At 37.1% G+C, this 13,063-nt stretch overlaps 1 protein-coding gene across 3 annotated transcripts in view; it reads right to left on the bottom strand.

Moving 5' to 3' along the window:
- The window catches only part of Mvl (Malvolio), a 300,000-nt gene that overhangs the window by 89,422 nt on the left and 197,515 nt on the right, over positions 1 to 13,063 (bottom strand). For all 3 annotated transcript variants that reach the window (XM_067142051.2, XM_067142054.2, XM_067142055.2), the window contains exon 5: positions 8,950 to 9,088. In XM_067142051.2, the coding sequence (XP_066998152.2) occupies positions 8,950 to 9,088 (139 nt within the window). The remainder of the gene's footprint in view (positions 1 to 8,949; positions 9,089 to 13,063) is intronic.

The raw sequence follows: 13,063 nt of genomic DNA, 5'->3' as shown, positions 1-13,063 counted from the left end.
GGGTGGTAAGCCAAGCCTACAGATTGTGTCAGTCACAAAAGTATCTTCACAGAACAGACAAAGTCAAAAAATTCCATATTATATATCAGCTGGTATTAGTTTGTTGGAGTGTGAGTGCCTTCTTATAATTGACTCTGGATCCACACAGACTGCACAGCAAAATCAAGTCTGAAATCTGAGTGATGAAAGGATCATTTTTTCAGCATACTCATTTCTTTTTACAAATTATATTGACTATAACTGCAAACTCATGTCAGATTTTATTTCACTCACTATACTACCATCCTACAAGAATATAGGGGATGTGATAGACAAGAACCATCATTAGTGGCAGTTTAAAGCCCAGCCAAAGCATGTGAGATTATTTTTTAAATTAAAGAGACTTGTTAAATGAAGGTCCTGGTGGCTGTGACCACATCAACAGTCATGTAGTCCGACTCGTTGGCAGAACGGTCAGTGTCCTGGCCTTCGGTTCAGAGGGTCCCGGGTTCGATTCTCGGCCGGGTCAGGGATTTTAACCTTAATTGGTTCATTCCAATGGCACGGGGGCTGGATGTATGTGTTGTTTTCATCATCATTTCATCCTCATCACGACACGCAGGTCACCTACGGGTGTCAAATAGAAAGACCTGCACCTGGTGAGCCGAACCCGTCCTGGGATATCCCGGCACTAAAAGCCGAACAACATTTCATTTCAACAGTCGTGTAAAACCAAAAGCTTTCTTGCCAGAATAACACACATCCTAAGTCCATTAAATTATCCAATAGCTCAAGTTTTGTATTCTCTGTCTGTTATTCAATCCTCTTACTGTAGGTTTCTTCCCAACCAACATTACCTTAGTCTAGGTTGTGCTGGTTTTCATGTCATCTAGTTTATATATTGCTAAATTCTTTGTCTTATTACTGTGATTACTTTAAATTTCTCTACATTAATAAAACTGGCATCTCTCTGATGTTAGTATTTCCCATCATAGTTAATTAAAAAAAAAATATTGTGACTTCTTATTTATTTATACTCATACTTTAAAAGGTTGATCCCTATGTCATGGTGAGTTTGCACTTTTGAGTATTCTCTTAACCCCTTCCAGAGCCAAATTTAACTACTGCAGCACACCAATGGGCGCAAGAAATTGTGCGTCCCTAATCCACTTTCCAAATCTTTGGGATGTACTGTATGCTCCTGAAAAGGAGAGGAATCAGCAGCTTAGAGGATTCTGTCTTGATTTTTAATTATCATATTAGTCTATGACATCTTCATAGTCTACCCATACAGTTAAAACATTCTCAATGGCAAGCACAGCAAGAGTTTGAGATGATAGTAAATAATTTTTAATACTTGCAAGGGTCAAAAACTACCTTTAAATTGAGCAATTTGAAACACAAGTACATAAATAAATCTTTATACAAAATAAACTGAAATACATGATGACGTGAAGACACAGAATCCACAAAAAAAGAGTAATTAATTAGCAGTTGGAAACAGTACACAGTAGGAAGCCAATGATGCCAAGTTACCCACAATATAAACTTCCATCATTTTCCTTGCAAGATATCCCTTTCTGAATGAATTAAAATCTTCTTTTAAGATCATACAAACATTGTTAATTTTCTGCCTCCCCTCGTGAATTTGTCACCCTTTGGTTCCTGCCTAAATAAGCCTCTGACCTTAACTTTCCAAGGGACAATGATAACCAAAATTTGTAATTATCGTCGTTTCTGTCATCAGTCCATAGGCTCATTTGATGAAACTCTCCATGCCACCCTATTCTGTGTTAACCTTTTCATTTCTATGTAATTACTACATCTTGCATCTACTCTTAATCTGTTTGTTACATTCATGCCTTGGTATACCCCTACAGTTCTTACTGCCTACAATTCCCTAAATAAAACTAACTGAACAGTCATGGGTGTCTTAAGAAGTGTTCTATCATTTCCTCTCTTCTTCTGGTCAAATTTTGCCAAATAATTGCCCTCGCACCATTTCCATTCAGTATCTCCTCATTCATAATTTGATCCAACCAACTCACCTTCAGCATTCTTCTGTAACATCAACAGTTCAAAAGCTTCTATTCTTTTTCTTTCTGAGCTAGTTATTGTCCAAGTTTCACTTTCAAATAATACCATGCTCCAGACAAAAGTCTTCACGAAATTCCTATATCAATGTTCGAAGTGAGGAAATTTAACTCATTTATTACCTACCCAACTCATTGGAAATCTATAAATAGTACTACCAATTTGACTAAAAGTACTTCTAGACAGAACTGGGTACTTGGGTATAATTATGTTCATTGGCCCTATGACAGAACATTACAATAAGAAGCCTAACAACAACAGGTGGATGAAACTAAGAGACACTTAAGTATTTTAATAAATTACAGAATTCTACAGAAAACAGTAATTAAAAAAATACATTATGTATATAATACCAAATATTAAGACCTCCTTCTGGCATCCGGCCATAAAACAGAGCCAAATCCACATGTGCAACACAGTTTGCACCCGTGACCCCCAGATGTGAGAAAAGCATTAGAAAAAGAAGAAGATTAAGATCTTCTTCTCAAACAGAAATTTATGTTGAATGAATAATGCTCCTATATAATAACTGATTTAGGAAAGGAGAGGTATACGATCACCTGCTGGCACCTAAGTATAACCCATATTCTTTTTTTTTTTTTTTTTTTACTACAATCTGATTTACGTTGCACTGACATAGAAAAGCAGCTCGATTTGCTCTGGGTGATTTCCGGAGTAGCGTTACAAAAATGTTGCAAAGTTTGGGCTGGGAAGACTTGGGAGAAAGGAGATGAGCTATTCGACTACCCAATAATAATACTTTATTAAGAGTAATACCATTTTACACAACAATAGGGAAAAATAAACAAAACACAACACACTAAAAAGAAAGTTCAGTGGAGTATAAGTAGAAAAATATGTACAGATATACACACAGGTTATATTACAAGTAAGCACAGGAAAGTAATAGTCAATTCTGGAAATTATGTAAGTGATTTCTAAATTTTGACAAATGAGCAGTTAAATATATCAATATCCACTTCATTTAGAGATCTTGACATTCGTTCTATTGGCCCATTGAATGCATAGTTAGTTCTATGCCAATTTGTAGACAACGTATTCTTGAACCTCATGTGTCTGTCTGGTACATTTACATTAATTTTTTCAAGGAGTTGTGGAAAATTCACCAAGGAATGAAGCAATTTAACAATGAAGTATAGTATTGAAAGGTGGACCATTACTACATTCATTTAATAATTATATTGTATCTAGGAATTCACGGCATTGTGACAGACTAAGCTGATTTAAAGACTCTTGTAGGGCTGTATAATAAACATTTTCATATGAGAATCCTGCTCTAAATGAATATAAACGAAGAAATTTATGTTGTACTGAATCTAATCTATGGATAGAGGTCTGATGAGAAGGGTTCCAAACAGGTGTACAGTATTCTAGTATAGAGCATACCACAGATACATACAGCAATCGATAGGCAGTTAATTTTGAAAATTCTCTGGAATATCTAGTAATGCAACCCAATCTTAGTAATGATTTTTTACAAATATTTTCAATATGTTCATTAAATGATAGGTTATAAGTGAATAAAACACCAAGGTCATTGACTTGTGAAACAGGAGATAGAATGTTATTACTAAATTTGTATTGAAATGATATTTTCTTCTTGTTTTTTTTAAAATATTATTTTACATTTTTCATGATTAAGTTTCAACCCATTTCAAATACAGTACTTTTCAAGATGATGTAAATCTTCTTGAAGTTTTAAACAATCAAGTGGACAATTAATTTGCATAAATCTTTTTGCATCATCAGCAAACAAAAGCAATTCAGAATTCTTAAGTATATTTTTAATGTCATTTATGTAGAGAGTAAAAAGTAAGGGCACAAGGTGAGACCCTTCAGGAACTCCACTGGTAACAGTAACAGGTGCAGAAAAATGATTCCTTATTTTAACAATCTGCAGGTGAGTTTTAAGATAGGATTCTAACCAGGAGAGGAGAGGCCCATTAATTCTGTAAACTGTTAGCTTTTGCAGCAAGATATAGTGGTCAACAGTGTCAAAAGCTTTTGGGAAGTCTGTATAAATGCATTCCACCTGACAGTGGTTCTCTATTGCATCAAAGAAGAACTGATAGAATAAAAGAAGACTGCTACAGGTTGACCGTCCTGAAAAGAATTCATGTTGCTCATCAATGATGATGTTTCTAAAGAGAGGTGTGATCTTGTCAGCAATTATTGAGTCAAAAATTTTGGAAATATGAGAAGAAATTGTAACTGGTCTATAATGTTTTATGTCAGTTTTATCACCATTTTTTTTAAAACCGGACTAACAAATCCTTTCTTCCTTTCCACTGGGAAAAACACCTTGGTTTAATGATAAGTTGAACAGATAAAAAGTGCTCCACATGAATGAGCAGTACTCAAGCAGGTAAGTTGAAACACCATCAGGTCCTACAGTTTTCTTTAATTCCAGAGATATCAGTTTGTTGTAAATTTTTGCCTTACTAATGTTTATAACTGACAGATTGACAGAGAAAGGATAATCATATGACAGACTATTACTATTCTGATAAGAAGAATAAGCAGATGAAAAGTGTTTAGCAAAAAAAATTGACAATATTTTCTCCAGTATCTGCTGTAACTTCATGAAGATGCATTGTTGAAGGAATATTAATACATGACCATTTATAACTTAGATATTGCCAGAATTTCTGTGGATTGGAAGTAATACTTTGTTCACAGTTGGAGACATAGTCTGTATAGCAAGATTTGGATTCAGACTTGCATTCATTTCTTAATTTTGAGAAATGCTGATAATCACTATTGAGACCTGACATTTTTTACTGCTTGTATGCTTTCTTCTTTTCAATAATCAGCGACTTCAATTTACGATTATACCACTTTGGAAATTTGGGAGTCTTAAAATTCTGTAAAGGGATGTAAAATTCCATGCCACAATGTAGTACTGAATAGAAGGTTTTTACTGCTTTATCAATTGATACAATTTGAAACATCACCTTCCATCTGAACTGTGACAGGTAATAATTTAGTCCATTATAGTCACCATTTAAAAAATAAAAATAAAAACTATCAGCAGGTAAGGAACTGTATAGCTCATTTATAGGTAAAGAAATCTCTAATGCTGGGTGGTGTCCATCAAGGGGGACAATACTTTCATTACTAGAGTTTACTTCAGTGGAACTGGAGTTACTGAAAACCAAATCGAGAAAGTGATTCAGAAAATTTGGGATAGCATTAAATTGATTTTAACAGAGATAAGAAAATACTACACTGGACTGTACCATGTGGTTACCTACTGACACAAGGCCAGAAAATGTTTCTTCATTTGCCATCCAATTAAGATGTGGTAGATTGTAGTAGTAGATTCCACTCTCAGGTGGACTGCATTTATACAGACTTCTCAAAAACTTTTGACACTGTAGTAGATTCTAATATCTTGTAATAGATTGTAGTCACCAACAAGGAGCAATAAATGGTTGTAGAGATTTGACATAATTTTTTCAACAGCAATGCAATGTTTGAAATATTTTTGGACAGGAGACTTTGGTGGAATGTATACAGCACCAATTATTAATTTTGTGGTGTTAAACGTCAGGGACACAAACAGCTGTTCAACTGTGCTAATGCACGGTATCAGAGTAGGTTCAAACCTTTTACTAATACAGATCATTACACCCCCATGGGATGCCTTCATCACATCTGAAAATTGAATACGTTTCGAATCTGGATTCCTCATCACTAATTTCATCATTTAAGTCTATTTCGGTTAATATCATGAAGTATTAGTCAGCTAAACATGAACAATTTCTAAGCTCAGTTAGTTTGCTTCGAAGTCCATTTACATTTTGATAGTATCCTCTAAAGTGTACAACTAACCCTTGTATTGATGTCTTTAGTGCTTTCTTAGTATTGTGTGTCTGACCTCTGAATTGATTCCCTACCTACACATTGTATTTCATTCCTGATATAGGTTATACTTTCTAAATCATTTTCTGTATCACTTAAGTTTTCGCCATTAGGATTAGCAATCCCCCTCATTTACTTAATTAGTTTCCCGAGAGCATTCTTCTACATATTCTATTGAGAAGTTTGCCAAACTTAGAGATTCCTCTTCTGTTAAGGTGTAGCCCATCTTTTCCAAAATCACTGCCTTTAAGCCAACTATTTAGCATCGACAAAAAGGACATCTCCATTACGGCATAACCAGTCAAGAGTGCAGTTTACATCATCTATCTAGCGATAATCAACATCGTGCTGATATAAAATGCCACTAAGACAAAACCCTGCCACTGGAAACCTCCTTTTTATTGCAGTAAAAAGTCTATCAGTGGTATGGTCTGAACTGTCAGCGGAGAAATGTCGTGGAATGACATTAGCAGACGAATAAGTTTGAGTGGCCAGTGTCTCTTAAAGTAGGAAAGATCACAATATGAAGATAAAGTTGGAATTCAAGAGGACAAATTGGGGAAAATATTTGTTTATAGGAAGGGGAATTAGGGACTGGAATAACTTATCAAGGGAGATCTTCAATAAATTTCCAATTTCTTTACAATGATTTCAGAAAAGGCTAGGTGGTACTACTACTACTACTACTACTACTACTACTACTACTACTACCACCACTACTACTACCACCACTACTACTACCACTACTACTACTACTACTACTACTACTACTGTTGAAGGCAGGGAAACTATCATTAGATCCATCAGCGAACAGGCCACTTTGCTTATTAAACACCTTGAGCAAACTTTACGAAGGATTGATTAAAATGAGACTGGAGAAAGAAATTGAACAACAGGGAGGACTTTCTTCGAACCAGTTTGGATTTAGAAAGGGCAGAACCACAACCCAAGCTATTGAGAGGGTTATTCAAATACAGGCAAAAAGCAGTGAGAAATGGGCTGCCTTGATAATGCTAGATGTCAGAAATGTTAACACTGCTTCTTGGAGCATTATTTTGAGAGAACTTCGTAGGATGAACATTTCTCGGTATCTACAACAAATAATTGCTAAGTACTTCAAAGGACAAAGAATACGACTTGATGATTTAGAAGACCTTGAAATAAGTGCTGGTGTTCCACAGGGATCTGTCCTAGGACCCACCTTGTGGAACATTCTAGATGATGGCATCTTATGCCTGCAGCTGACAAAAGGGACAACATCTATTGGTTATGCAGATGACCTTGCAATAGTGGTAATAGCAGAGAATGTAGAAGAACTGACCTTCCAAGTAAAAGAATCACTGAGACGAGTTAACCTTTGGATGGTAAATAATAAATTGAGATTGGCTCCACATAAGACTGAGGCTGTAATTTTGAAAGGTTCCAGGAAATGGAAAAATGTCTGCTTCTTATTAAATGATACAGAGATTATCCCAGGGAAGTCTGTATGATACCTTGGGGTTCTTATTGACAGGAATTGCACATTTGGTGCACATGTGAAGGCAGTAACCCAAAAGGCAGAGAAGAAGGCATTGGCATTAGCCAGACTTATGCCTAACATCGGGGGACCAAGAACAGTTAAGGGACAGATTATGTGCTCTGCAGTATATTCCATTTTACTTTATGCTGCACCTATCTGGTGCAATGCACTCAGGAGGAAGATTCGCTAAAGAGCTATGGAAAGAGTACAGAGGAAGATGCTGCTCAGAGTTACCTGTACACATCAAACTGTTTCGACAGCAGCTTTACAAGATGTAGCTGCCAGTATTCCCATTGACCTCCTCATTGTAGAGAGAAAACTTTGGCATGAAAGGGGTGAGACTATATCTGCTGAAGAAAAGAAAGCCTTGAGGAACCAACTCTTACTAGACTGCCAAGACCGATGGGATGGCTCAACCGATGTTGGCCAATGGACAAAAAAGCTAATACCCGACATTGGAGACTGGCTTAAATGTAGACATTGGCAGGCAGATTACTATCTGTTGCAGATCCTAACAGGACATGGAAGATTCGGCGTATATGCCATGAAGATGGGAAAGACACAGGGAGATGGTTGTCGGTACTGTTCTGAAAGGGATACAGTAGAACACACTTTTTTCTACTGTGTTCGATGGGAAGAAGAACGAAGGAAAGCCTGCCAACAACTTGGCCGACGACTCATGCCAGGAAATCTGGTTCAGATTATGTTGGAGAGTCCGCTAGCCTGGAACATAGTAAAGGCAATGGCAACAAGCATTATGGGGATGAAGGAGAAAGAAAGAACTTAATAACATACATCAGTCCATTCTGATGCCACACCATCAAGCAGTTCCAGAATGGGCTGAGTGAAGAGGGCAGGGGTTTTTAGTTGGTGGAAATACAACTCCCACACAGAGTGGTGTCTTTAAAAGATTCTCCCCTGCCATAACAAAAAACTACTACTACTACTACTACTACTACTACTACTACTACTACTACTACTACTACTACTACTACTACTACTACTACTACTACTACTACTACTACTACTACTACTGTCTTATGGCTATGATGGGATAGGAGAGAGCTAAGAGTGGGAAGGAAGAAACAGTGGCCTTAATTAAGATACAACCCCAGCATTTGCTTGGTGTGAAAATAGGAAACCATCTTCAGGGCTGCCGAGAGTGGGGTTCGAACCCACTATCTCCCAAATTTCCCTTTTGGCAACCAATGTAAGTATGCAGACATACTGAATAAACACACTTAAAAATTGCAGGCAAAGTTTTTGTGAAAGTACAAAGATAAGCTTTTCAAACATATTTCAAAGAAAACTGGGAACCAGGCATGTATAGATCAGATTCAGGAATGATATTTCTAACACTGCCACATTCCTTTTCCTGGAACATTATAGACTTTTCAACTGTATATTAAAAGAAACTGATGTGACTTATACTGTTGTAACATATAATGAATCTATAACCTATTAGTACTTACTTCATATCCAAATGTTATTGCCATCACAGCAATTAGAAAGCCAAACAGTAATTCTAATTTACGGAGTCCATATTTGTCAAGCAGCAGAAATGTGAAGGTATCAACGACAGTGATAAGAACTCCAAACCAAAGGGGGATCCTGAACACACATGATTTTTCATCATTAGCTTTCATATTTATAAAACAGGTAAATGACTTCAAATTAAACAAAAAGAAGCCAATAAATTCGAAGAAACTGATATCTCCTCTGGATTAGATAGCAACAAAAAAATTTTAAAAAATAAAAGATCATTTAATATCTATTACTCAAAGATACAAATATTACTGTGTGGTTTAACCATTCAATTTAAAGGACTATGTGAAATTAGAACACAGTCAAACCTCCCTTCTGCGGACACCGTTGGTTCCGTGAAAAAATGTCCATTACGAAAGGTGTCCGCTGAAACAAGTTGGTAAAAATTAATTAAGCATTCTAACGGCAAAGAGCATCCATCTTAAATATAAGCATACATCTTTATTTTGATTATTCTACATCATTTCTAACTAAATATTTGCATGTGAGACATTAGAAGTGATTTTAAAGATTTTTCAAACATTACAGCTACAGGAAGTAATCATTTGCTTCGCCTGTGTAAATTTAGCACTTTTTTCTTTGCTGTAATGTTTCAAAAAAGTTAATGTAGCCTGTTAAAAGGTTCTTTTGTGTTATCCTCGTACTCACGATCCAGTGCGACACAAATTCTACATCTGTTTAAGAATATCAACTTTCAAATTATTTGTGATTTCTCACGATTTTCCTTGTAACACTGGCCCACTTTACATGTTTCAGGACACTTTTTTTTTACACCACGCTTTTACTTTGCACGAGCACCTTTGAACCATTCATGTAACACAATCACTTATGAAAAAATTGACTCCCGCTCTCTTTTCATTACTCAATTCCTATTTTCCTCCCACTCGTGTCAAATTTCATTTTTATTTTTTACAATTGTGTTTGAGTACTCCCGCATTTAAATTTTTCAGCGAGCTTGCTCACTGGAAGTCCTCTTGCACTTTCTGTAATGACATAATTCTTATTGTTTGTCTTAAGATCTAAACACGCTCGTCCCTTGTTACTCATGTTTACTGTGCGATCGAAATGCTATGGTATTTGTCTCAATAATTAGCACATGCAGATCTCTTTCCAGTCAAGTTTAACTGAACTACCTGAACTCAACCTTATCAGTGACAGTTTAATAGAATAATACAAGCTGGGTTGGAAAATCCCTAGGTAATTTGTGAGTAAACAGTCACTGACAGCATTCCTGGGTAACTAGAATTCTCAGAATATACACTAATTAGAATGCAAGATGATCATAACGAAAGTTTTGGAATGAGACTAGTACAGCAGAATGAACTTGACAGCTACTACAGCATTCAGTACATTCTTTCTCTCCTTTCCTTGGACTTGAAATAGTATAAATGTTCAAAAGGAATTCCCATATGTCTGCCGAATGGTTTTAAAAGAAAGGATGACACAGCCTGGTGTAAAAAAAAAGTGTCCTGGAATTTGTAGTGTCTGCTTAAAACCAGTGGATAAGACTAATGGCAATGTCTGCTGTCTGGAATTCGAGGTGTCCACTTAAATGAGGTTTATTTAACGTGTGCCTTATGTAAAATAAAACTGGTTCCATGGAAAAAATGTCCATATAAGGAGGTGCCCGTTTAATGAAGATGTCTGTTAGAGCCGGTTTGACTGTACATTCAATGGGACAAGAAAAAAAAAAAAAAAGCACCCAAACCCTGTAATATAGGAATGGAGATAAATATCTAGCTTTCACGACTGCACTCCACTTGAAACAGACTTTCAGGTAATGAGGTCATTTTGAATACATATACTACAAGTTAAAGAGATCCCCCTTTCCCCACCCCAAGGCACAACAGCTCCAAAAAGCCATGGCCTACCAAGCAACTGCTGCTCAGTCCAAAGACCTGCAGATTACACGGTGTCGCGTGACCGTCGTGACAAATCCTCTTGGCCGTTATTACTTGACTTTCTGGATCGAAGCCAGAGAGATGTTAAGCACAAAACAAAGACAGTCTACTGGATAATGGTGGGAAGCACACCCACAACCTGCGAATTTCACATCCGATGCTCTACCAAGTGAGCTGCGGTGATCTAAGTCACAATCTTCTGGCAGGGATCTTAGCAACAGGTCTGGCACTACGGCCTGCAAAACTGCCAACAATGATGACCTAGGCCACCGCAGCTCAATTGAAAGACCATCGGATGTGAAATTCACAGGTTGTGGGTTCGGTTCCCACCAGTGTCCGGTTGGCCAATTAATTCTGAACCTAATATCTCTTGGGCTTGAACTGCATATCCTCAATATGACCTAATAAGCTGAAAGTCTATTTCAAAACCAGGAATGACATACAGAATCATTATATGTAGTCCAGTCACTCATTCCAGTTTGGTTTCAATAAACTGCATGCAAAGAAAGACTGCCAGGATAGTGTCATGCGCTGAGAAGACATTTTGCACTGTTTTATCATGATCATCAAGAAGGTGAATGTCAGTTGGCTCAAGCATACTGTAACAGACGCAAGGCACTTTGCCACATGACTGGGAGGATTTGAGAAAGGCTGCATCATGAGACAAGACAGAACATTTCAGCAGCTGGCTGTTCACTAGACTGATTCAATCCTACTGAGTTATGATGAAGTAACAGGAATGAGAAGGAACTTGCACACTGGCTACGTTCTAGGGGTACAGCTTCACTTATACAGCAGTTCGTAACGACTGTTGATATCAGGATCACTGAGCATCTTAGTTGTGCAGTTCAGGCTGCATAGCTATTACCTTGCATTTGGGAGATGGTAGGTTCGAACACCACTATCATTAACCCTTAAGATGGTTTTCTGTGGTTTGCTATTTTCACACCATGCAAATGCAGGGACTACACCTTAATTAAGGCCACAGTTTCTTCCTGCCCAGTCCATGATTTTTCCTATCTCAACATCACCTAAAATCCAGTCTGGGTTGGTGAGACATTAAACCACTAGCAAAAAATAATATATACATATAGATGGACCATAACCACAGGACATCCAGTTCTATGCAGCATCTGAATCACAGAGACATGACTTCTCCTTTCAAAAATTCTACTTGCACTGGCTAGGATCTGTACTGTGGTTGCCTTGGTAAGAAACCAGGGACAATGTCACACAGCTATCGTGTCCCCCGACTCACTAACAGATAGAAGAATCATTTCATAGCCTGACAGGCACAAACAAATCCAGAGACAACCTCTAAGTATCCTTTGGTTCACCCACATTATCAAAAAGCAGCATGATCTGCTACATTCTTGAGTTTAAACATCAGCACCTCACACTAAATGGCCTCATTTGCAGAGGTGTCCAGGGAACTCCAGTTGATTGGCAAAAAAATCTATGTTTAGCCTGGACAAAGATGGCTATCGTATATCATTATGGTCAATATACGATCAAATCATCATGGAGCAACACATCTCCTGCAGGTGGCATCTAAGAGTGATGATACTGTATAATGCCTATGATTCCCAATACCACCCAGCAGTGATCCAGAGAACACTGATAGTACAATACAATAGTCGGTAATGTGACATAAAGGGTGACAATTTTATTGTTCTTATTCTAACCAATTCTTCAAGATGGATTCAGATACTAGTCCAGTATGGACATGCCTCCACCAAGAAAGGAAGATACACTATCAGCAGATGTATCAGAAGAAATGGAGAAAAATCTTCAAGTGGGTAGCAATAGGCTCAACAGAAAATCATGTGTAATGTAAGCTGAGTTGAGAAGACTTCAATACTTCTCACCGTGAGCAGTTTCAGTTTAAGCAGCATAGTCAATTAAAATGTCGCCAATCAAATGAAAAGGCAAACCTTGACATCTATGAGTTATCGATTCATTCCATTATTTCTAAAGTCATATTTGAGTGTGATGCTGTTACAGCTAATGAATTAGGAGAAAAACAATAAGAGTTACAGCAGCTTGGACTGTGGCAACGAATTGGCATTATCTATGTTTTCCAATTCAGAAACTGTATTAAAAGTTGACTTGAGGCAGAATTCAATCTGAGGTATGTTAG

Source organism: Anabrus simplex, chromosome 2, assembly GCF_040414725.1.
Source record: "Anabrus simplex isolate iqAnaSimp1 chromosome 2, ASM4041472v1, whole genome shotgun sequence".
Lineage (NCBI taxonomy): Eukaryota > Metazoa > Arthropoda > Insecta > Orthoptera > Tettigoniidae > Anabrus > Anabrus simplex.
Note: the sequence above shows the minus strand (reverse complement) of the source record. Positions and strands in the feature narration are given on the sequence as shown.